Source organism: Pogoniulus pusillus, chromosome 15 (assembly GCF_015220805.1).
Source record: "Pogoniulus pusillus isolate bPogPus1 chromosome 15, bPogPus1.pri, whole genome shotgun sequence".
Lineage (NCBI taxonomy): Eukaryota > Metazoa > Chordata > Aves > Piciformes > Lybiidae > Pogoniulus > Pogoniulus pusillus.
This window is the reverse complement of record NC_087278.1, coordinates 25,941,365-25,966,948: the sequence shown is the minus strand read 5'-3', so window position 1 is coordinate 25,966,948 and position 25,584 is coordinate 25,941,365. Positions and strand designations below refer to the sequence as shown.

General features: G+C 47.0%; 1 protein-coding gene across 1 annotated transcript in view; it reads left to right on the top strand.

The window, feature by feature from the left end:
- Positions 1–25,584, top strand: part of ABCC9 (ATP binding cassette subfamily C member 9) — a 100,710-nt gene that overhangs the window by 26,018 nt on the left and 49,108 nt on the right. Inside the window, exons 7-13 of the mRNA XM_064155936.1 lie at positions 1,969–2,163; positions 6,417–6,575; positions 9,943–10,098; positions 12,744–12,878; positions 14,837–14,999; positions 17,123–17,163; positions 18,081–18,223. Of these exons, the coding sequence (XP_064012006.1) occupies positions 1,969–2,163; positions 6,417–6,575; positions 9,943–10,098; positions 12,744–12,878; positions 14,837–14,999; positions 17,123–17,163; positions 18,081–18,223 (992 nt within the window). The remainder of the gene's footprint in view (positions 1–1,968; positions 2,164–6,416; positions 6,576–9,942; positions 10,099–12,743; positions 12,879–14,836; positions 15,000–17,122; positions 17,164–18,080; positions 18,224–25,584) is intronic.

The window sequence follows — 25,584 nt, the reverse complement described above, 5'->3', positions numbered from 1 at the left end:
ATTTTGTCTGTGAAACTCACCTGAGCCCCTTCTACCCTTTCCTTCATCAGAAGCAGCAGCTTCATTCTTTCGTTCCACTTCCTGAAATGTTAGCTCAATTTTGTCCCCATGCTGCTTATTTCTGTGTACTAAGCTTCTTGGCGTTGGCTATGAGCAGTCTGGCCCAGTCTCTAGAAGCCAGAGGTCCATCTGGCCCTCCTGTACTCTTGTACATTTTTGGCACCATGCACATATTCTATCTAACTACTCAAATGACATAAAAGGAAAGGCAGAGAAGAGTCAGGAAGACAAGGCAGCCAGGCAGGGCACAGGCAAACTTGCTTTTCTCTGGTTAATTTGCCTTGCTATTCCTGGGCTCTGCTTAAGTGTGTCTGTGAACACTCAAGAGGGCTTGGCTCGGGTTACAACTTGCAGGCATCCCTTCTGCTTGAAAAATGACAGAAGCTTTCTTAGGGTGTCAAAAGCCTGAAGCACAAGGAAACACTCTGCAGACCACAGGGCTGCTAAGGAAAATGCTCTCTTCTTTAGAAATACCAGAGCTCCTCTGGCTAGATGCAGAGACGTTTGCTGGTGTTTTAGGGCAACCATTGTGATATTGTGTAGGCTCCCCGAACTGAAGGGTAGAGAGGAGCCTTAGCTGATTTAATCTACCAACATAGCCTGTTAATTACTTTTGCCTTCTTGAGCAGCATAATTAGTGATCAGCTGAAGTGTGTTTTCCTGGAAGGCATCCAGAAGATAGAGGGAAAAAAAACAAGCCAAATGAACAAGAAAAAAAAACTTATAAATTAAATTAGACTATGTTGTTCTTGTAGGTGTATAAGTAGGTTTTGTACTTTGATCCCTTCCTCGCATCAGAAGCTTTCACTGGTTCAAGTAGCTTCACCCCTACTGTCAAAGTCAAGATCACACAGGACCACAGGATCACAGGATGTCAGGGGTTGGAAGAGGACCAAGGAAGTCATCGAGTCCAACCCCCCTGACAGAGCAGGACAATACTATCCAACACAGATCACAGAGGAACACATCCAGACAGGCCTTGAAAGTCTCCAGAGAAGGAGAGTCCACAGCCTCTCTGGGGAGTCTGTGCCAGTGCTCTGTGACGCTTACAGTAAAGAAGTTCCCCCTTGTATTGAGGAGGAACCTCTTGTGCTGCAACTTACACCTATTGCTCCTTGTCCTATCCCAGGGAGCAGTGAGCAGAGCCTGTCCCCCCCAGCTCCTGGCAGCCTTCAGATACTTACAAACATTTATCAAACCCCCTCTAAATCTTCTCATTTCCAGACTAAACAGCACCAGGTCCCTCAGCCTCTCCTCATCAGCCATGCCCTCCAGTCCCATAATCATCTTTGTAGCCCTCTGCTGGACCCTCTCCAGCAGATCCCTGTCCCTCTTCAACTGGGGAGCCCAAAACTGAACACAGTATTCAAGATCAGGTCTCAGCAGGGCAGAGTAGAGGGGGAGGAGAACCTCCCTTGATCTGCTGGACACACTCCTCCTAATACACCCCAGGATGCCATTGACCTTCTTGGCCACAAGGGCACATTGCTGTGCCATGGGTAACTGTTAGCCACCAGCCCCCAGGTCCCTCTCCACAGGACTGCTCTCCATCGCCCATGTAAGCAAGGGCTTGAAAGGTCAGACCTTTTCCTCAGCACATGTGTGACAAGGAGCAACAGCTCCATGCTGGTATGATTAATCTGCACTCGCATTCCTCTGTTCCCAGGTTTAGGAAAGAGTTAGCATTTAGAGGTGAGGACCTGCTGTTACCAAGGAGAGGCAGAATTGGAACTTGCTGTGAAGAATCTCTAGCCTCTGTTGATACCTCCAGCACGTCTGCTACCTCACCTACTCCAAAGCAGCCTTCAGGAACTGTTTGGCATCCAGACAGGATTGAAATGACATTTCCCTTTTGCAGCCAGGGAGGCCTCTTCTTGGTGCACTGACAGCTGTCTCTCTGTCTTGCAGAAAAAGGTAGCAGAGCAGCCCAACCGGAGCCCCTCCATATGGCTGGCCATGTACAGTGCTTTTGGCCGCCCGATTCTTCTCAGCAGCACCTTCCGTTACTTGGCTGACTTGCTGGGCTTTGCGGGGCCATTGTGCATCTCTGGCATTGTCCAAGGCTTCCAGAACACAACCAACAACACAAATACAACAGAAAAGGTAACCTGACAGCATGGATTGAGACGTTGTTTGCTGGTGTGCACATATTTGCCACCTCTGGCTGTGTGCTTTTATCTCTCTGTGGTCATCTTTGCATTACTCCATTGTGCCTTTCAAGAAAAGTGAGATGTTCTTTGGTGAGAGACAGTCAAGTTAGAAAGCAGTGGTAGTCTTTGGCATGACAGCAATACAGGTGATGCAGGCTTCCCCCACCTGCCCAACTGTCTGCAGCTCTGAAAAGAAGGAAGAGCTCTTCTGCTTCTCTTTAACTGTGCTTCCAAGGGTGCATGCAGCAAAGAGGCACGGGAATTTCGCTTAATTTCTGTCCATCTGTCATTGTAGTTTGTTGACAGCTCTGAGTTTTCCACTGAGAAGCTGAAAATAGTCACTCCCTCTTTGTGAGGGATTGTGATTGTGCTGCTTGCTGCTGTGATAAGACACACGTGTGCATGTGAAATGAACCACACATTGTTCAATGCCATTCTTCATGCAACAGCATTCTTGGTCCCTGAAAAGCTGGATATGAGCCAGCAATATGCACTTGCAGCCCAGAAGGTTGCATCCAAGAAGAGACTGGATGAGGCACTTAGTGCCATGGTCTAGTTCACTGGATAGGGCTGGGTAATGGGTTGGACTGGATGATCTTGGAGGTCTCTTCCAACCTGGTTGATTCTATGATTCTATGATCCTGGCCTGCATCAAAAGAAATGTGGCCAGCAGGTTAAGGTAGGTGATTCCTTCTGATGAGGCCCTGCCTGGAGTATTGTGTCCAGCCCTGCAGCACTCAACACAAGGACATGAACTGTTAGAGCAGGTCCAGAGCCACAAAAACTACTTGACAACTCTCCTACTATAAAGATAGACTGAAAGAACTGGGGTTGTGCAGCCTGAAGAAGAAGGGCTCCAGGGAGAACTTAATTGCAATCTTTCAGTAACTGACTAAGAAAGATGAAGATAATCATTTCAGCAGGGCTTGCTGCGAAAAGACAAGGGGGGATGGTTTTAAACTGAAGGAGCATTGGTTTAGACTAGGTACAAGGCAGACATTTGTTACTCTGAGCGTGGTGAGACACTGGAACATGTTGCTCAGAGAGGTAGTAGATGCAACATTCATTGGAAACATTCACAGTCACATTGGATGGGGTTCTGAGCAAGCTGATCTAGTCAGAGATGTCCCTGCTCACTGGCAGGACCTTGGACTGGATGACATTTAAATGTTCCTTCCAACCCAAACAATTCTATGACTCCATACTGGAGATGCAGAAAAGATGCTAAATCACAGCTCCTTTCAAGTTTCACCAAGATGGAGCTTTGAAAACCCAGCTCTAAGCACTGATCCTAAGAAGAAGAATGTAGTAGTAACTAGTAAAATGGTACAGGTAAAATTATTTTGGCAGCTGACAGCAGGGAGCAAGAAATGTTCCTACATCTGTCTTCTGATATGGAAATACCTCCCTACACTTTATAAAGTGAGTGTTTGGTATTAGGATGAGCAGATAAGTATGTCATGGAATAACATTTTCCCCTCCAGAAAAAGCATTTGACTCTCATCACTGTCCAAGTATCTTCTCTTTGGCTGCTCTCTCCTTGCATTCATTTTCTTGACTGATGGTCTGAATTTGGCTTTAGACTCCCATTCAGCCATTGCACTGAAGAATGAGACTTTAATTATACAGCTTATCAAAGAAAGCTCTTTATCATCCTTGAACCTCCACACGTTGGATTTGAGCCAACAGAGTTAAAAGGCAAAGTGCATATTTTGCTTCCAAACTGTTGGGGGTTCTTTGCATATGGAACAAAGAAGTTATTTTAGTTTGAAAGTCATCATTGCTGGATCTAAAACTTAAGAATCTGCACCTCATAGGTTTCATTTATCTTTTGTACTCTTCAGTGTTGTGGGATTTCTAAGTTTCAGTCAACACTGGCTAAAGGGAAGATTAAAATCACTGGATAAATTTAAACCACTCCAAGGGCCTGGCTCAGTGACAGTCACTATTTCTCTTGGATACATTTCAGAATCCATTTGATTCCAATTTATGGATTTTGATAAACTTTCCCGTGGTTCCTCTTGCTGTTATGTATTTTTCCAGTTTCACTTGATGTGAATTAATTGAAGTGTATGCTTATTTCCCATTAATTCCTGAGAACTCTATGTACATTGATACAAACACACCAATATTAATATCCCCACCATCACAGAATCATTCTGGTTGGAAAAGACCCCTAGGATCATCAAGTCCTACTGTTATCCCTACCCTACAAAGTTCACCCTTAAACCATATCCTCAAACACCACATCCAAATGATTTTTAAACACATCCAGGGGTGGTGAGTCCACCACCTCCCTGGGCAGCCCATTCCAATGTCTGACCACTCTTGATGGGAAAAAAAAGTTTCCTAATGTCCAGTCTAAACCTACCCAGTTGCAGCTTGAGGCCATTCCCTCTTGTTCTCTCTGTGAGATCAGCACCAACCTCTCCACAACATCCTTTCAGGTAGCTGTAGACAGCAATGAGGTCTTCCCTCAACCTCCTCTTCTTCAAACTAATCATCCCCAGCTCCTTCAGTTGTTTCTCATAAGATTTATTCTCCAGGCCCTTCCCTAGCTTGGTTGCCCTCCTCTGCACTCTCTCCAGCACCTCCACATCCTTCTTGTAATGAGGTGCCCAAACTATGTAAAGATAGGGAAGTTAGATGCAGCAGAATGTTAAGAGAAGAGGCTTTGAATATATTTATCTGACTGCTCATGCACTTAAGTAACTTCTTTGGATGGCTGAGCCACCTAGTCCCATTATTTCAGTGGGATTTAGGTGGTTTACAGACATAGGTCCAAGAGAGAACACTGTTAGGTGCTTATGCACACCTTTTGGGTGTCAGCTGCCTGTGTGCAGTGTGAAGAGGCTGGGGTCACTGCAGCAAGGTGAGCCTGGGTGGCTCAGAGCACCTCTCTCCTGCCTTCAGTCTCACAGCAGATGGCAGAGTGATGAAGGAATCTTTGAGAGGGCAGGTACATGGTTAGTTTGCAGTATTTCCAGAGCCTTTAATCTCAGCATCAGGCTGGGTGTCTCAGTCCAACAGGCTTTTCTTTATTACATTTGTTGATTTTTCAAAGAATTCAAATGCATCCTGCTTCCAGCTGGGTCAGAAATACCAAGGGAACAGCCTTTCTTGCAGCGCTGTGGTACATTTGTTTCCTTTTCTGCCTGAAATAGAGAGGAAGAGGGAAGAGAAAAACTAGAAAAAAAAAATAAAGTGACTTAAACAAGATTTTTCCCCCTGTTAATTCATATATCAACCTCATTTTGTAGAGAATACTGGCATATGTATCCTTAATTTATTCAGAATTCACAGATATCAGAGAGTCTATTTCTGGAAGGAATTGTTTCCATCATAAATGCAACTAATCCCATGTAATAGAAGATGCTTTCTTCCAGCTTCTTTGTGGTGCAGGTGGAATGAGCTTTACTTTTTAAAATCATAGAATCAGTCAGGGTTGGAAGGGACCACAAGGATCATCCAGTTCCAACCTGCTGCCATGGGCAGGGACACCCTACCCTAGAGCAGGCTGCTCACAGCCTCATCCAGCCTGGCCTTAAACACCTCCTGGGATGGGGCCTCAACCCCCTCCCTGGGCAACCCATTCCAGGCTCTCACCACTCTCATGCTGAAGAACTTCCTCCTCAGGTCCAGTCTGAATCTCCCCACCTCCAGCTTTGCTCCATTCCCCCTTGTCCTGTCACTGCCTGATAGCCCAAAAAAATCTCTCCCCAGTTTTTTCGTAGTCCCCCTTCAGATACTGGAAGGCCACAAGAAGGTCACCTGGGAGCCTCCTCCTCTCCAGACTGAACAGCCCCAACTCTTTCAGTTTGTCCTCATAGGAGAGGTGCTGCAGCCCTCTGAGCATCCTCATATTGCTCAGCATTTCTATCCCACACATCATCAGAATTTGATGGAGAAACTAACAATAAGGCAGATAAGCTTTATGCTCATGGTACCTTGCCTGCTAAAAACAAGTCACTAGAAAAATGCTAGAAGCTAAGATCCTAATTTTTGGAAGGTGAGCAGAGTATGTGATTTCTACCCAAATGCTTCTGAGACACAGGGCAGTGAGAAATCTGATTTATCTAACTTTTGCATAATGCCATCAATATTTTTTATTCCAAGGCAATGGCTGAATTGTTTCCAGTGGCCCAAGAACATGCAGTCTCTCCTACCCCACATGCATATTTTGTTTTCCTTTCTTTCCAGGTGAAGGATCCATCAAATTCCTACCTCTCCTCAGAGGAATTCCTCAGGAATGTTTATGTTTTGGCAGTTCTTCTCTTCCTGGCACTTATCTTGCAGAGGACATTCCTACAGGCATCCTACTATGTGACTACAGAAACTGGTATCAATCTGCGAGGTGCTTTACTGGTGAGCTAAGATGTTCCCATGTTCTGCCAAGATGTTCACTGATAATAGCTCCAGCTTTCTACTTTCATTTGTCTTATTCTTTATCTGGAGACTCAGTTAACAACTGTTTGGGAGACAAGATGCACTGTATTTTTATACAGAACTCTGGGAAGAGAAGTATCAATGACACAGCCGAAACAATGGCAGCAATCAAGGAAAGAAGTCAGAGAGCTGTGGGCAATGGGACAGTCTAGTTGGAGGTCTGTATTTAGTGGGGTCCCTCAGGAGTCAGTACTGGGACCAGTAATATTCAATATATTCATCAACAATGCGGATGAGGGCACAGAGGGCACTGCCAGCAAGTTTGCTGCGGGGTGACCTCAGTCATGGTTATCAAGATGTGCAGGGCAGTGTCAGGAGGACAGAGCCAGGCTCTGCTCAGGGATGTCCAATGACAGGACAGGAGGTTCAATGCAAACAGAAGGAGAAACTTTTTCATTGTGAGGGTGGCAGAGCCCTGGAGCAGGCTGCCCAGAGAGGTTGTGGAGTCTCCTTCTCTGGAGACATTCCAAACCGACTTGGATGTGTTCCTGTGTGACCTGCCCTAGATAATGCTGCTATGGCAGGGGGCTTGGACTGGATGATCTCTGGAGGTCCTTTCCAGCCCTTAGTGTTCTGTGATTCTGTGAATTCCTTTTGCTGAGAACTAAACCCACCATGCTAGCACATGAAAGTTTAACTCTCACTCTCTGCATGTCAGAGCATACATCTGCATATGGGCTAGGTCTGTGAAGACAAGCAGTGTTGTTTTGGCTATGCATCTCCCTTCTTCCTATGCTTATGAGGTTAATTCTGACTGCGAGCAGAGTCTTCTTCAGAGTATCTTTGGCTGAGCTGTGTTCTATGGGAACATTGTCTATGTCTATGCCTCACCATGTGTGGGGATTCTGAATATTTATGCCCTTTTGCACAGAGCCCTGTGGGATGGGACAGAAGTGATTAATCTGCAAAACTCTGTCTCTGAACCATTAACCCTCTGTGAAAGTTGTGTTTATGAACTGGAGCCAGCAGCTCCAGCTCAGCACGTGAGTGGTTTGTAGCAGGAACCTCTGCAGACCAAACTCCACAGACAGCAGTAGAACTGTGCTCAAAACAGAAGGTAGAAATGATGCACTGCCAGGGGTAACGAACTGTGGGAATATCATCTCAGCATGGAGCCTTTCTTTTTTGTGGCAATTCAGGTAGCTGTTTTAAACACTTTCTGCCTTCTCTCAGGACAGATGGTACAGTCTTGCTGAAGAAAGAGTAGCTGATAATTTCCTTGTCCTTTTGTGACTCTCACTTGCCAAAATGGAAACTCATAGCACCTTATGCAGCTGCTGTAATTCCCCATGGTCTGTAGGCTTCTCTGTTTAATTCTGCAGGTTCTACCTTGCTCATGGACAAAGCAGAGCAAAGAGCATGAATTATTTCTTTTAATTCCTTGAAGCTGCAGTGTTTGATATTTGGTGATAACTCTAAACTGGGCTCACAACATTTGTCTTCAAAATTCTGGTAGATACAAGAGCTGATTAATTTTAAACCCTCTTGAGCTCCTACACGGTTTATGGGAACAGATGACTGGGTAAAGGAGAGAAACTCTGTGGCAGAGGGGGTTTCTCTATTCCTCCCTTATTAGGGGGAGGTGAGAAATTAATTTGAGGTGGTATTAAATTTTTATAAAAACATATTTATTAAAATTAATATTTACAAACTTGCCACCCCCAACCACTGAATAATAAGTTCTAGTGCAAGGTTATGAAAACAATTTGGATATTATATATATATATATATATATATATATATATATACAGGGATTTGATTATTAACTATCAAATTATCAACTATAGACAGAGAGAGATTTCCCTCAGGCTTAATGCCTCTTAACAGCTATGCTGTCTGCCCAGCAGGGGCTGAAACTGTGTCTGCTCTAAGGCAGAGGCAACTTATATTACAGAGGAATCAAAGCTTACTTAGCTCTTAGTTATTAATCACCCTCCCAGGGTTGTATCACAGCCTGTGCCCAGTGTCCAGATCTCTGTGAGGCTGGAATCTTCCCAGCTTGCGAGGGGAATGATGAGTGTTCCCAGTCTCTGGGGTAAACAGGTTTTCTCTAACCTTTTCTCCTGGTGTGGGATGGTCTCTGCCTCGATGTTGCTGGTTTTCTGGATGCTGAGTGTCCAGGGATGGTCAGCTGGCAGGATTCCAGGAACAGGAGAAGGATTTGTCCATGCAGCTTCTGGCATGGTCCTTTCACAGCTAGCAGGCTGTGTTTGTGGGTGGCAGACAATTCCAAGGTCTGCTGTCCTGGTTCTCCAGGCTATAGCAGTGGGCATGCAGTGTGTGCCAGGCTGCTGGGAGACTGAGCTCCATGGATAAATGGAGATAGCAGGCTGGTATGCACGGCTAGCTCTAGGCTTAGGGGGCTATCGGCTCCCCATGTATGTATCAGGTGCAGGCATGAATGTGCTCTGCTTCTAAAGGTATGCAGGCAGGTTAACTGCACCCTGAGATCAAAGTAAGAGGTCTGAGCCTCACTGAGCATTGGAACAATGCTTTGGCTTCCGAGCACGTGGGTGTGAGCAGCTGAACGCTTCGGGTGCAGGTCAGAGCTGCAGTGTGGATCAGAGAGCTGAGCTGTGCTGCAGGCAGGGTCAGAGAGCTGAGTCTGAACAGATCTGACCACTCTGAACACTCTGAACACGTGGTGCTCCTTTGCACTCCTCTTTATAGACTGTGGGCCAAGATTCGTAGCCCTTTTGGCCATCCAAAGTGACCAATCAGGCTGGCAGTAAGCCAAACCTTACCTTAATAGGCAGGAGCTGTTTGCCTGGACCCTCCCAAATATGGGGATCACCTGGGCAGACCCCAGGGATACACAGACTGGGGGTGTGTGTGTTACACAACCTGTTTACTGCCATGGGTCCTGGCAGGAAAACATGTCCAGGCATGTAGAGGCATAGGGAGACCTCTATTTTGGGGCTGCAGCCCCTCCACCACAAACTCAAAGGAATGTACACCCACCCTGAGCAGGAGTTTCACTGTCTTAGCAGAAACAAGTATTTCTGTGGCAAAGGGGTCACAGAACTTCACCAAATGTTTGCTTAAGAAAATATCTTTGCCCAGTTTCCTACATTTGGATGGGTTCTTCTGCTTTTGGTCTGCATTAAGCAACAAACCTTTCCAGAGGAACTGGAATTTTTCCAAAGTCTGTTCTCTCTCTTGTGCTTTCTCTCACTCTGTCTCTGTCTTTCTTAGGTAAAGACTGATACCACCTTTTGAATCCCCCTGCTGCTGCTATCTATGATTTTCTCCTCTTAATATCTTCCCTTTTATTCCCTTCCTGCAGGCAATGATATATAATAAGATCCTGAGGCTTTCTACATCCAACTTGTCAATGGGAGAGATGACCTTGGGACAAATCAATAACCTGGTTGCCATAGAAACTAATCAATTAATGTGGTTCTTGTTCCTGTGCCCTAATCTGTGGGCAATGCCTGTTCAGGTAGAGTATCAAAGAAAGAGCCTGACGTCAGATATCCTCTGGCCTGCTTGAACAGTGTCTGTGAGACCAGTACAAGATCCAGGAGGGAATTTGGACTTCACACTCATTTACCAGGAAGACTAACAAGCAGAAACATGGTCAGACTGGGAGGCTGACTTTCCTCTAAAGAGAAAGAGAGGTTTTCTGAGCAGGATGTCCATGTTCTGGATGTGGTCTGTGACTTTAAGAATATTGGCCTGCTCCTTTCCCTCTTCATATTTCTTTTGCTGGTGGCACACATTTATTTCTGCTATATGGCAGCAGCACAGGCAACTTGACCAGTGCTAAGGATTGCATCTGCAGTGTCCACTTTTAACTGCATTTGGAGGCAGGAACAAAAAGCAATTGAATCCTGCTCAGTGGCTGACAGCAGCACTGCACAAAATGCTCAGAGGAGCTCTCATCTAAACAAGCTTAGTTACTATAAACACCTGGTTTTTGAGAAGCCTGGAAAAGATGTGTAGGAAGGAAAGGTAACATTTATTAGCCTGAAAGAAACCTTCAGAAGTGATAAATGCCTTAATGAGTCATGCATGAAGCTTGGAGTCCTGCAGCACCTTCAGAATTTTAACTTGGGGTGTGCCAGGCATGGTTCTTACCTACAAGTGATCCCACTGAGATTAAAAAGGTTTGAAAAGAAATAGAGCCCACTCCTAGAGTAGAGCTATTTTGCTGAAACTCCTGGAACGACATCAGTAACCTGTTCTAACAGTCAACAACTTTACTACTAGCAATGGGTCAGGTAGGGGTTAGAGAGTCAGAACATAATTTATGAAGGAAAAAGACAAGAAGTGCCAAGGGCAACAGAAATCAGAAATCATAGAATCAACCAGCTTGGAAGAGACCTCCAAGATCATCCAGTCCAAAATATCACCCAGCCCTAGCCAGTCAACTAGACCATGGCACTAAGTGCCTCAGCCAGGCTTTTCTTGAACACCTCCAGGGATGGTGCCTCCACCACCTCCCTGGGCAGCCCATTCCAATGCCAATCACTCTCTCTGACAACAACTTCCTCCTAACATCCAGCCTATACTTCCCCTGGCACAACTTGAGACTGTGTCCCCTTGTTCTGTTGCTGGTTGTCTGGGAGAAGAGACCAACCCCACCTGGCTACAGCCTCCCTTTGGGTAGTTGTAGACAGCAATGAGGTCGAATACTATAGAGGCTTTCATTTTAAGTCACTGTTTCACACCCAGGTGCTGTTAATACTTTGGGTGTTATTAAATGAATCAATGGCCTGATTGCTGTGAGTAGCCTAAATTCACCACTCATTTGTCTTCATTAGAGATTCTGTCCCAGTCACTGTAATGGTCTTCCTCACCACTGCTGTAAAAAGCTGGTTTAAGGAAGCTTCTGATGACTTTGCTGGTTCCTGTAGTTCACCATCAGACGATGTGGAGACAGGGAACACAGGGGGAGCTTGGCAGTAGCTTTGCCTGGGGATGAGTGAACATCACCCATGAATTTGCACCTGAGAAGTGCACTTGGTGAGTGAGAATCTGTGGCCAAAGCTATACAGAACTTCTGCTCTTAAGCTCTTTATCATAGCATTTACCTTACCCCTCTGCTCCAAAATTAAAGTGCCAATATTTCCCCTCCAAAATACTCTGGCACTGTTTTTTGTGATAATATTTCTGGGTTTTGGGAAAAGCAGGAAGAAACTAACAATTGGTAACTAGGAAGAAATTCTTCACAGTGAGAGTGGTGAGACACTGGAACAGGTTGCCCAAGGAGATATATTTAAAGACAGAACTGACTAGAACTACAAAGTAGTGAACGGGTTCTGTAAGTCCTGCTATCACTGAGGACTTCTCTGCATCATGAAGTGGAACTTGTAATAAAACCACTTCTGTAGTAGAGCTTGGATTAACTCAGGACCAGAATCCTGGTATCATAGATGCATAGGATCATAGAATCAACCAGGTTGGAAGAGACCTCCAAGATCATCAAGTCCAACCTATCACCCAGCCCTATGAGCCATTCCCAAAGGTAAACCTTTGTGAGAATTCTTCCCAGGTTGTTTGTAGGGTTGAGGTTGCTGTTTTCCTACAAACTTCCACGATGCTGATGCACAAGCTCAGCTTTGTGTCACTCCCAGCACATCTGCTTCATGCTTCAGTGCTTGTCTTCTATGTGCCCCTGCAGTTGCAAGAGGACTACTACGACACAATGCAGCTGTGATTTGTAACAGTCCTAGGACCTCTGAATAATTCCAGAGTGATGTAAGGAGCTCTGGTGCAAATAAAATTTGAAGGCAGTAATTCTGCACCATCATTTTAGTGCTCCTTTAGTTCTCTGGAAGCCTCATCTGGAGTTAAGAGTTGTCAGGCAGTAACACAAACTGTGCAGCTCATGTCAAAGAGAAAAGCTGATGAGTTCATTTCCCACATTTTACAAATGCAACCTGCTGAAGTATGGGCTCAGCTGATTCCTAGGAACCATTTCACCTTTTCTTAGAAGAACCAAATATTTTTTTAATTGCTATCATTCTGACACATTTAAATCTACTTCTAATAATAATAATAATTATTGTTGTTGTCATTGTTGTTATCATCAATTATTATTATTATTACTGTTGTTGAGATCATCATCCTTTTTCTTCACAGATAATAATGGGTGTGATCCTACTCTACAATTTACTGGGAGTGAGTGCCCTGGTTGGTGCTGCTGTCATTGTCCTGTTAGCTCCCATACAGTACTTCATAGCTACAAAGCTGGCTGAGGCTCAGAAGAGCACTCTTGTAAGTAAATTCTTTCTGTGACATTTGTGATCCAGAAATGAGAACAGGGAACCAGGGAAGACTTTAGATTCTGTTCTTGTTGCCAGTGAATGTGCATTGCAGAGGTCTGAGCAAGCCATCCTCCCTTCTTTTCTGTTTTGCTGTGGCTCAGTGTCTCCTCTTTCCTAACATTTGTCAGACCAGAATCTGAAGAGTATATGGGCCTTGGTTTGCCTTCTCTGCAGAATTGTTTTTCACCCTGCTAGCAGAGTTTCATCCAAATTCAAACCCATGGAAGGGTGTCAGATGTTGCATTTCATTGGATGTTAGCAAAGGGAACAAATGTCTGATAAATTATAGCAAAACAGTGTTAAAGAATGTGTCCTACCCCTCTCTGCAATGCCTGCAGACTTTATGTTGGCATTCCAACCTTTGGTTTTCTCTAAAGCCCAACAAACCTTGCTGGATCTATCCTACAGTGCTGCAACTTTATTTTGCTGCCTAATTTAGTTTACCAATTACAAATGTTCCCTGATACTTTGTCTAATTTTTAACTTTATTCTCATGATCCTTGAACTTTCTCAATCAACCTTTGATGTTTGGTTCATTAAATATTTAGAGATCCCTGGTACCTTAATACATTTAAAACAAATTATACTAGAGGGCTCCAGTCATCACCACACTTCAACAATGTTGAATTGTGCCAATTTATATACCAACAGAGAAATTATCTTTGCCTAAGCTCAGAAACAGCTTGAATGTTTTGGAGGTTTGTTTTTTTTCCTCTTTTCTGCATTCCTCTGACATGCAACATATTTTGGATCATCATTTTACAAAACCTCTTTGTTTGGGAGGGATGATTAGGTAAGTGTATCAATAAATATCTCACGTGCATGGCTGGTCTGTCTGAATCCCAGCATTCATCTTGTATCAGCCATTGCACACATGTAGCCTTCTCTTTGTTGTTATGGGCACCATTGACCTACTAATCTGCCTGCCCATGTTTCTGCCTCTCTTTGAAGGACTTGGATGTTTGGATTTGGAGTTGTTTTCAGAACAGGGTCACTCAATTTTCCCTCATGATGGTAAATATTGTAGTATCTCCAAAGAACGCAGGTTTAACAGGGTCAAGTGCTGGCTCCTGCACTTTGATCACAACAACCCCATGCAACAATACAGGCTTGGGGCAGAGTGACCATCTTGGTGGAAAAGGATCTGGGAGTGTTGGTGCACAGCTGAACATGAGCCAGCAGTGTGTCCAGGTGGCCAAGAAGGCCAACAGCATCCTGGTCTGGATCAAAACCAGTGTGTTCAGCAAGAGTAGGGCAGTGATGGTGCCCCTGTACTAAGCCTTGGTGAGGCCACAGCTTGAGTGCTGGGGTCAGTTCTGGGTGCCACAGGATAGGAAAGACATTGAGGGGCTGGAGAGTGTCCAGAGAAGAGCAATGAGGCTGGTGAGAGGTTTGAAGGTGTCATATGAGGAGTAACTGAGGGAGCTGGGATTGTTTACTCTGGAAACGAAAAGGCAGAGGGGAGATCCAATTGCTCTCTGCAACTCTGTAAAAGGAGGTTGGTGTTGGTCTCTTCTCCCATGTAACCAGAGATAGGAGAGGAAATGGGGAGGTTTAAATTGAACATTAGGAGATACTACTGAGAGAGTGGTGAGGGCTTGGAACAGGCTGCCCAGGGAGGTGGTGGAGTCACCATCCCTGGAGGTGTTCAAGAAGCTGCAGATGTGGTGCTTCAGGGTATAGTTTAGTGTTGATGGTAGTTGGGTTACAGTTGGACTCGATGATCTCAAAGTTCTTTTCCAACCTTTATGATTCTATGGCAGTGTTCTACTCAGTAGGGCAACTGAAAACCTGCACAAATTATACATTTCTAATGAATTTTACATGAGGAGTAAAGGAAAAAGAGCACTCTGATTAAAACTACTAACCATTAGCAATTTCTTGTCCTTGTTTTCTTTTGTCATGAAGGACTACTCTACTGAGAGATTAAAGAAAACCAATGAGATACTAAAAGGCATCAAGTTATTAAAGCTGTATGCCTGGGAGCACATATTTTGTACTAGCGTGGAAGAAACAAGAATGAAGGAGCTCACCAGCCTCAAAACCTTTGCACTTCATACCTCTCTTTCCAGTAAGTAACTATGTTTTAGTGCTCAGAAATGAATCCTGTTCTTCATGTCAACATTCCTTCCGCCTTCAGCTAAAGCAAGACACAGCTGTGCCTGTGATGTTTTCTCATGAGAACAGAATGAGAGAGGGGATTCTGCTCCTCTGCTCTGCTCTGCTCTGCTCTGCTCTGCTCTGCTCTGCTGAGAACTTGCCTGCAGCACTGCCTCCAATTCTGGTGCCCTCCAGCATAAGAAGGACATGGAGCTGCTGGAGTGTGTCCAGAGGAGGCCACCAAGATGATCAAAGGGCTGGAGAACCTGCCTTGTGAGGACAGACTGAGAGAGTTGTGGCTGTTATGCCTGGAGAAGGCTCTAGGGAGACCATAGAGCAGCTTTCCAGTACCTGAAGGGGGCTACAGGAGAGTTGGGAAGGGATTTTTTTACAAGGGCTTGTAGAGACAGGATAAGAGAGGGAATGGATTTGGTCTCGAGGAGAGCAGATTGAGACTGGAGATCAGGAAGAAATTCTTTCCAGTGAGGGTGGTGAGACACTGGAAAAGGTTGTCCAGAGAGGTTGTGGATGCCCCCTGCCTGGAGGTGTTCAAGGCCAGGTTGGATGAGGTCTTGAGCAGCCTGGTCAAGTGGAAAATGTCCCTGCCATGGCAGCGGTGTTTGGAATTAGATGATCTTTAAGGTTCCTTTCAACTTAAACCATTCTAGGAACCTATAAATAACAAAGCTTGAAAATGGAAAGCATATGTTGTTGATTTGTTTTTCTGTTATACATTTTCCATCACTTTCATTATGACATCACAGTTAGGAGTTGCATCTGAGTAAGATCTGCTGGAGAGAGTCCAGCGGAGGCCTGCAAGGATGATGAGGGGACAGGAGGGCATGGCTGATGAGGAGAGGCTGAAGGACCTGGGGCTGCTTAGTCTGGAGAAGAGAAGACTTAGAGGGGATTTGATAAATGTTTATAAGTATCTGAGGGCTGACCAGGAAGGGGGGGGGACAGGCTCTGCTCACTTGCTTGTGACAGGACAAGGAGCAAGAGGTGTAAGTTTAGATGCTTGAGCGTGTCCAGAGAAGGGCGACGAGGCTGGGGAGAGGCCTTGAGCACAGCCCTACGAGGAGAGGCTGAGGGAGCTGGGATTGGTTAGCCTGGAGAAGAGGAGGCTCAGGGGAGACCTTATTGCTGTCTGCAACTACCTGAGGGGAGGTTGTGGCCAGGAGGAGGTTGCTCTCTTCTCTCAGGTGGCCAGCACCAGAAGGAGAGGACACAGCCTCAGGCTGTGCCAGGGGAGATTTAGGCTGGAGGTGAGGAGAAAGTTCTTCCCTGAGAGAGTCATTGGACACTGGAATGGGCTGCCCGGGGAGGTGGTGGAGTCGCCATCCCTGGAGCTGTTCAAGGCAGGACTGGACGTGGCACTTGGTGCCATGGTCTGGCCTTGAGCTCTGTGGTAAAGGGTTGGACTTGATGATCTGTGAGGTCTCTTCCAACCCTGATGATACTGTGATACTGTGATACTGTGAAGTTGCAGCACAAGAGGTTCTGCCTCAACACAAGGGGGAACTTCTTTACTGTAAGGGTCCCAGAGCACTGGAACAGGCTCCCCAGAGAGGTTGTGGAGTCTCCTTCCCTGGAGACTTTCAAAGCCTGTCTGGATGTGTTCCTGTGTGATCTGTGTTCGATAGGATTGTCCTGCTGTGGCAGGGGGGTTGGACTCAATGATCTGCTTGGGTCCCTTCCAACCCCTAACATCCTGTGAGCCTGTGAAAAAGGGTCTGGGTAATATTAGCAGCTTTGATTACAGCAAAGACAAATTAGTATCTGAAATAAATTGTATTTTCTGCACTGTAGAAGAGCTGAGAGGGCAATGTGCACAATTGTGCACATAAAACTTTTTATTCCAGCCCACTAAAGTACACAAATCAGATAATTCCTTGTCTTACTTGTTTGTGTGTTTAAGATCTCTTTGTCACGGAAGGAAATTTCTTCCTGCAGACCAACTTTCCTTTGGGAGTTTTAAGTACTTGAATTGGAAATAACTGGCTGCCTCTAGTGCCATACATCAACTTGTTTAATTTGTTGGGGTTTGTTTCTTATTTCATGTCCTCTGATACCTATTTTATTTTCCTTTCACAGTTTTCATGAATGCAGCCATACCAATAGCAGCTGTTCTTGCAGTAAGACTTTTATTTTCACCTTTCTTTAGAGCAGGAGAGAGAAAAAGAGAAGGGGATAAAGCAGTAAAAAGCATTGTTACTGCAGTACACACTCATCAGAAGAACAGCAGATGAGTTAATGTGCCCCTGCTTGTTGTAGGATAGCAGGGCACTGTGAGTGCCTTTTCCCAGAGCTGTGGTTTGAATTGGTAAAAACAAAACAAACCAACCAAGCAAACAAAAAATATGGAAATTCTTACTAGCAGAAATAAAACTAAACCATTGCAACTTAAAAGAGAAGCCATTGTGAGCAGTTGTTCTTTTGAAGGGCTGCCTTTGGTTATGTATTGTCTAGCAGCAAAAATCACTCCTGCACCAAAGCGCACTGCAAGCCACTGGTTTGATATGCAGCAAAGGCAGTTTAAGGAGACAGCAATTTTACCCAGCCTCTGGCCAGGTTTAAATCTCAGCCTAATGCACCAGAGGAACTGTGGTATGTCAGTAAGGAGTCTTCACAGACCTCATTCTGAGGACATTACTCAGAGCATGCTAATAGTATATACCAGACCTGTCTGAAATGTGACTGCAGCTCTGCATCTGTGAAAAGCAAAGCAAGCAAACAACTGATAAGACTCAGTAGATTCTCACTGATTTTTCTGGGTTGTGTGCTTCCTCTAAACCCTGAAGTCAACTACAAAACTCAAGACCCCTAAATGCTTTAATTTTGCAAAGAAAACCTTTTAATTCTTAAATGTCCCAATCTCTTTAAATCCCTGGCAAGGGATTTACAAACCTCTTCCACTTTAACAGGGGACAATTTTTTCTTCAACTTCCTGAGATTCCAAAGAAATTGAGGCATATAGTTATTGACCTTAGCTGTCCTCGTTCACCTTCCTCAAGAGTCCTTATGGTGACATGCTCTTCTCCTGCTGTGACAGACCTTCGTGACTTATGCATACACCAATGAGAAGCCACTGCAGCCCGCCCAGGCCTTTGCCTCGCTGTCCCTGTTTCACATCCTGGTCACCCCACTCTTCCTGCTCTCCACTGTGGTCCGTTTTGCAGTCAAGGCTATCATAAGGTACGTGGCCCTTCCAGTTTCTCCCACGCCTGAACACCTGTGGATGTGGTCTGTCTGGACTTCAGCAAGGCCTTTGGCACTGTCCCCCACACCAGACTGCTGGCTAAGCTGTCAGCCCATGGCTTGGATGGCAACACTCTGTGCTGGGTTAGGAACTGGCTGGAGGGCAGAGCCCAGAGAGTGGTGGTGAATGGTGCCACATCCAGCTGGCAGCTGTCACTAGTGGTGTCCCTCAGGGATCTGTGCTGGGCCCCATCCTCTTTAACATCTTCATTGATGATCTGGATGAGGGCATGGAGTCAGTCATCAGCAAGTTTGCAGATGACACCAAGCTGGGGGCAGATGTGGCTGGGTTGGAGGGCAGAAGGGCTCTGCAGCAGGACCTTGACCGCCTGGACAGATGGGCAGAGCCCAAGGGGATGGGGTTCAATAGCTCCAAGTGCAGGGTGCTGCACTTTGGCCACAACAACCCCATGCAGAGATACAGGCTGGGGTCGGAGTGGCTGAGAGCAGCCAGACAGAGAGGGATCTGGGGGTGCTGATTGATACCCACCTGAACATGAGCCAGCAGTGTGCCCAGGTGGCCAAGAGAGCCAGTGGCATCCTGGCCTGCATCAGGAATAGTGTGGCCAGCAGGAGCAGGGAGGTCATTCTGCCCCTGTACTCTGCACTGGTTAGACCACACCTTGAGTACTGTGTTCAGTTCTGGGCCCCCCAGTTTAGGAGGGACATTGAGATGCTTGAGCGTGTCCAGAGAAGGGCAACGAGGCTGGGGAGAGGCCTTGAGCACAGCCCTACGAGGAGAGGCTGAGGGAGCTGGGATTGGTTAGCCTGGAGAAGAGGAGGCTCAGGGGAGACCTTATTGCTGTCTACAACTACCTGAGGGGTGGTTGTGGCCAGGAGGAGGTTGCTCTCTTCTCTCAGGTGGCCAGCACCAGAACAAGAGGACACAGCCTCAGGCTGTGCCAGGGGAGATTTAGGCTGGAGGTGAGGAGAAAGTTCTTCCCTGAGAGAGTCATTGGACACTGGAATGGGCTGCCCGGGGAGGTGGTGGAGTCGCCGTCCCTGGAGCTGTTCAAGGCAGGATTGGACGTGGCACTTGGTGCCATGGTCTGGCCTTGAGCTCTGTGGTAAAGGGTTGGACTTGATGATCTGTGAGGTCTCTTCCAACCCTGATGATACTGTGTGTGATACTGTGATACTGTGTGTGATACCTGTGCTCAGTAATACGCCAGCGAAGATGCTGGAGAAAAAGCTTATTTCTACCTGCTTGTGTGGAAGAGGATTCAGAGGTGAGCCTCCAGCATTCAAAAACGTGAGAGAAATCAAAGCAAGAACTTCTTTTTACTGCATAATACAAAGAAATGTTTCATTCTCTCTGTGATTTCACAAAGCTTGGCAGTCCAGAACCAGAGCTGGGCTCTCTCCTTAAGGTGTGCTCCTCTTCTTATGCTATCATCAATCTCATCTAGTACTTTTCTTGGCTCTTGTCAACACAGAGGGAGATGATGAACCTGATCTCCTTTTATGATCAGGTTCCTGCCTGGTGAGTGTGGGGCAGGCTGTGGCTGTAGTCTACCTGGACTTCAGCAAAGCCTTTGACACTGTCTGCCACAACAAGCTCCTGGCACAGCTGGCAGCTCATGGCTTGGACAGATTCACTCTGTGCTGGGTCAAGAACTGGCTGGATGGCAGAGCTCAGAGAGTGGTGGTGAATGGTGCCACATCCAGTTGGCAGCTGTCACCAGTGGTGTTCCCCAAGGATCAGTGCTGGGCCCAGTCCTGTTCAATATCTTTATTGATGATCTGGACGAGGGCATTGAGTCCAGCATCAGTAAGTTTGCAGATGACATCAAGCTAGGAGCAAGTGTGGAGCTGTTGGAGGGTAGGAGAGCCCTGCAGAGGGACCTAGACAGGCTGGATGGATGGGCAGAGGCCAATGGGATGAGATTTAACAAGGCCAAGGGCAGGGTTCTGCACTTTGGCCACAACAACCCCAAGCAGCACTACAGGCTGGGGACTGAGTGGCTGAGAGCAGCCAGGAGGAAAGGGACCTGGGGGTACTGGTAGATAGTAGCTGAAGATGAGCCAGCAGTGTGCCCAGGAGGCCAAGAGAGCCAATGGCATCCTGGCCTGCATCAGGAACAGTGTGGCCAGTAGGACAAGGGAGGTTATTCTTCCCCTGTACTCAGCACTGGTCAGACCACACCTTGAGTACTGTGTCCAGTTCTGGGGCCTCAGTTCAGGAGAGATGTTGAGGTGCTGGAAGGTGTCCAGAGAAGGGCAACAAAGCTGGTGAGGGGCCTGGAACACAAATCCTATGAGGAGAGGCTGAGGGAGCTTGGTGTGTGCAGCCTGGAGAAAAGGAGGCTCAGGGGAGACTTCATTGCAACTACCTGAAGGGAGGCTGTAGCCAGGTGGGGGTTGGCCTCTTCTCCCAGACAACCAGCAACAGAACAAGGGGACACAGTCTCAGGCTGTGCCAGGGGAGGTCTACGCTGGTTGTAAGGAGGAAGTTGTTGGCAGAGAGAGTGATTGGCATTGGAATGGGCTGCCCAGGGAGGTGGTGGAGGCACCGTCCCTGGGGGTCTTCAAGAAAAGCCTGGCTGAGGCACTTAGTGCCATGGTCTGGTTGACTGGCTAGGGCTGGGTGCTAGGTTGGACTGGATGATCTTGGAGGTCTCTTCCAACCTGGTTGATTCTATGATTCTATGAGAACAACTGGTGGGTAGCTATTCAGCAAGACTGGCTATGCTGATGCCAGGAAGAGCAACAGGCTTAACTGTAACCTCAGAAGGGCTGTTTTTGGGCTTTATGTGAGAATTTGGGTTTGTCTTGCCTCTCATTGTCTAGCAGCAGTGTGGAATCTCAAGAGAGTGGCTGGAGGAACACTGAATCACAGAATGTCAGGGGCTGGAAGGGACCTCGAAAGATCATCTAGCCCAGCTCTCCTGCTAGAGCAGGATCACCTATACCAGATCAGCCAGGAATGTGAGCCTGGACACTTTAGAACTAATTGCTCAATGGAAACTGAGTCCTACAGGACTTTTCTTGTAGAGGAAATGGTGTTCCCCTGAATGGCAGTAAAAGATGCAGGGGAGGAAGCATGGCAAGGCAGATATGTAGAAGTTTCATCTGTGAAGGTGAGTGATCTGCATGGCAGGACCCTGAGGAGGTTGGCATGTGGTGGGAACAAAAAAGGAAAAGAAGCTCCTAAACTGTGTTGCTTCATCAGAAACTTCTGTGTTCCAGGCATCTGTTTTGGCTATCAGCCCAGCAAAACAGCTTCCTTTGTGCTGGGCTATAGAGCACTTAATCTCAAGGGAGCTGGTTAGTAGTAAGTCAAATTTCAGACTTTTGGCTGTTGCCTCAGTGGTCTGTATGAAAGAGTCATGATCATGAGGCAGTTAGGCAGACATATACACTACCAAGATGTCCCAAAAGGCACAGACTGACACCTGACTCATGATACTGTGTCAGATGCCAAGCACTAAAAAGATGTAAAGACCAAAGTAGCCTTCGGTGATGGTTTGGGTGTTGCCCACCCCCCTACACTCTGGAAATCACCCAGACTAGACTCAGCCAGCTCTGGAAATTGAATGAAGCTTATATTTACAGCTTAGCACTAGATACAAGCAGATCTTTACAGTGTATACAGTTATAGACAGAAATAGACAAGGTAAAGGGGAATACAGAAACACAGCAGCCCTCCCAGAAACCTGAGTCCCCAGCAGGGGCTCCCAACTGCCCTTCCACCTTCTCCAACACCTCTATCTTACTCCAGACGTTGCCTTGTGCCCCAAGGAAGATTGGAGGGTTGGCCAGGGGGTTAGGAAGCAGGTGGATTAATCAGAGAGACAGAGGGTGAGGTTAGAGAGAGGACAAAGAGCAACTCCCTTATCTACGTTTAGATCTTGTTCTTATACATCTCAGCAAGCCTATGAGTGAAGTAGACATCACCCTTGTTTCTCTTTCACAGCCTGTGAAACAGCAACAGAACAAGGGGACCCAGTCTCAAGTTGTGCTGGGGGAAGCATAGGCTGGATGTTAGGAAGTTCTTCACAGAGAGATTTGCCATTGGAATGGGCTACCCAGAGATGTGGTGGAGTCACCATCCCTGGAGGTGTTCAAGAGAAGACTGAATGAGGCACTTAGTGCCATGGTCTGGTTGACTGGCTAGGGCTGGGGGATAGGTTGGACTGGATGATCTTGGAGGTCTCTTCCAACCTGGTTGATTCTATGATTCTATGATCTAATCCTTCTTGCCAAAACATTCTAGCTAGCTTCAAACTAGCACACCTTCCCACACAGCAGCATAGCTCTTCCTTCCCAAGAAGGAGACACATTGGTAAGGTAGTGCATTGCTGCTTCCACTGCCTCTGGTGGGCAATGAGAATAACAGACAGCAGTCAAAGGGACTTCAGGCTCCACAGCTGTGATCTGGCAGCACCACAGTCGCTTTTTAAAAGACAGTTGAACAGGGTTTATATTTATCAAAGAAGCAGCAGGGCTACATGAGAGATTTTCCCTAGGATGAATCTCAACCCCATGCAGAGATACAGGCTGGGGTCGGAGTGGCTGGAGAGCAGCCAGACAGAGAGGGATCTGGGGGTGCTGATTGATACCTGCCTGAACAGGAGCCAGCAGTGTGCCCAGGTGGCCAAGAGAGCCAGTGGCATCCTGGCCTGCATCAGGAATGGTGTGGTCAGCAGGAGCAGGGAGGTCATTCTGCCCCTGTACTCTGCACTGGTTAGACCACACCTTGAGTACTGTGTTCAGTTCTGGGCCCCCCAGTTTAGGAGGGACATTGAGATGCTTGAGCGTGTCCAGAGAAGGGCGACGAGGCTGGGGAGAGGCCTTGAGCACAGCCCTACGAGGAGAGGCTGAGGGAGCTGGGATTGGTTAGCCTGGAGAAGAGGAGGCTCAGGGGTGACCTTATTGCTGTCTGCAACTACCTGAGGGGTGGTTGTGGCCAGGAGGAGGTTGCTCTCTTCTCTCAGGTGGCCAGCACCAGAACAAGAGGACACAGCCTCAGGCTGTGCCAGGGGAGATTTAGGCTGGAGGTGAGGAGAAAGTTCTTCCCTGAGAGAGTCATTGGACACTGGAATGGGCTGCCCGGGGAGGTGGTGGAGTCGCCGTCCCTGGAGCTGTTCAAGGCAGGATTGGACGTGGCACTTGGTGCCATGGTCTGGCCTTGAGCTCTGTGGTAAAAGGTTGGGCTTGATGATCTGTGAGGTCTCTTCCAACCCTGATGATACTGTGAGACTGTGAGCCTGTGAAAATGACTTCTGACTAGTGGAAAATCTGAAGTCTCCTTTTTAAATCAGCCCAGCCTCTATGTCCCTGTACCATGTTTAGCACAGCCCTAACATCAAAACGGTGCATACGTTTTCCTTAGCACTGCTGGCCATCACTCAGGAGATGATTTAAAGACCATTATTTGCCAAAACAAACTTTAACCTTTGGCAAATTTATTTCCTGGCATCTTTCTCCCAAGCATGTCACGTCCCCCAAGTGAAGAATGAAAAATGTGTGCCTGACCACTCCACAGCTTTATCATCTATCAAACCTGTTATGTCAAGTGGCTGAGTTACAGGAAACAGTAACTGGGCTGTGCAGCATCAGATGAGTCGAAGCAGAGATCAATAGGTGGCGTCGCAACAAAGTTCCAGTGACAGACACCACAGCCTAAAGTCAGGCTGAATCAAGAGAGAGACTATAAGGCCCCGAGGAAGAAAGCAAAACACAAATCCAGTCTGGGTGGTGAATGGCTGAGAGCAGCTCTGAGGAAAAGGATCTGGGGGTCTGGGTTGATGAAAAGCTTAACATGAGCTGGCAGTGTGCACATGCAGCCCAGAGAGCAACCCTGTGCTGGGCTGCAGCAAGAGCAGTGTGGCCAGCAGGGCAAGGGAGGGGATTCTATCCCTTTGCTCTGCTCTCATCAGACCCCATCTGGAGTACTGTGTGCAGGTCTGGAGCTCCCAACACAAAGAGAATATGGAACTGTTGGAGTGAGTCCAGAGGAGGGCCACAAAGATGCTCAGAGGGCTGCAGCAGCTCTGCTATGAGGACAGGCTACAAGAGTTGGGGCTCTTCAGCCTGGAGAAGAGAAGGCTTTGAGGAGATCTTACAGTAGCCTTCCAGTATCTGAAGGGGGCCTACAGGAAGGCTGGGGAGGGACTTGTAATGACAGGATGAAGGGTAATGGGTTTAAACTGAAAGAGGGGGGGATTTAAACTAGATGTTAGGCAGAAGTTCTTTGCAGTGAGGATGGTGAGACACTGGCACAGGTTGCCCAGGGAGGTTGTGGCTGCTCCCTCCCTGGAGGTGTTCAAGGCCAGGCTGGATGAGGCCTCAAGCGACCTGCTCTAGTGGGAGATGTCCCTGCCTATGGAGAGAGACTGGAACTAGATGAGCTTTGAAGTCCTTTCCAACATAAACCATTCTATGATTCTATTATCTCAGTGCCCAAATCACAGAATTGCAGAACACTGGGGGTTGGAAGGGACCTCAGAAGATCTTCCAGTCCAACCCCCCTGCCAGAGCAGGATCACCTAGGGCAAGTCACACAAAAACCTATCCGGACCAGTGTGGAATGCCTCCAGAGATGGAGACTGCACAACCTCTCTGGGCAGCCTCCTCCAGGGCTCTGCCACCCTCTCAGCAAAAAGGTTTCCCCTTCTGTTCTAGTGGAGCCTCCTCTGCTCCAGCTTGCACAGTGAGACCAGTCAGACATCAGAATCATCTCCCAGGAGAAGTAGTGGATTCCCCTACACTGGTCACTTTAAAGACTCAGCTTGATAGGGTGCTGGGAGATCTCATTTCAGCTAGGTCGTAGCCTAGAAGAGGTTGGACCAGGTGATCCTTAGGATCCCTTCCAACCTGGCATTGTGTGAAATCCGTGTAAAGGAGTTTGGGGTTGTTTGTGTTATGATGAAGTGCTTCTATTTTGGTTAGAATCTCTGAAGACTAGTTCTGGTACTGTGAAAACTTTGAGGGGACCTGTCCCCATTCAAGTGACAAGTAATGGCTGATGTAAGCTTAGGCAGATGACCAGACCAACATCTTGTCTCTTCTACAAGAAGATAAATTCTTGCTGGATGTGCTTCTGCTACAGGAGCTAGACATGTAAATTTTCCTTGCAGAAGAGGAGATAGGAGATACTGGCAGGAGGAAACAATGACTGTAGTAGTGCTTTCTTGCTGACCAGTATCTCCCTGGCTTGAACATGCTTTGGGAACTGCATATGGAAAGCAGAGACAGGCCTTAAAGCAGGACTGCTTTCCCATCTGCAAACGAAGAGTGAGATCACTGATCTCAAGTCATGATGTCCTTCTGCTTTCTCAGTCTCCAACTCAAAG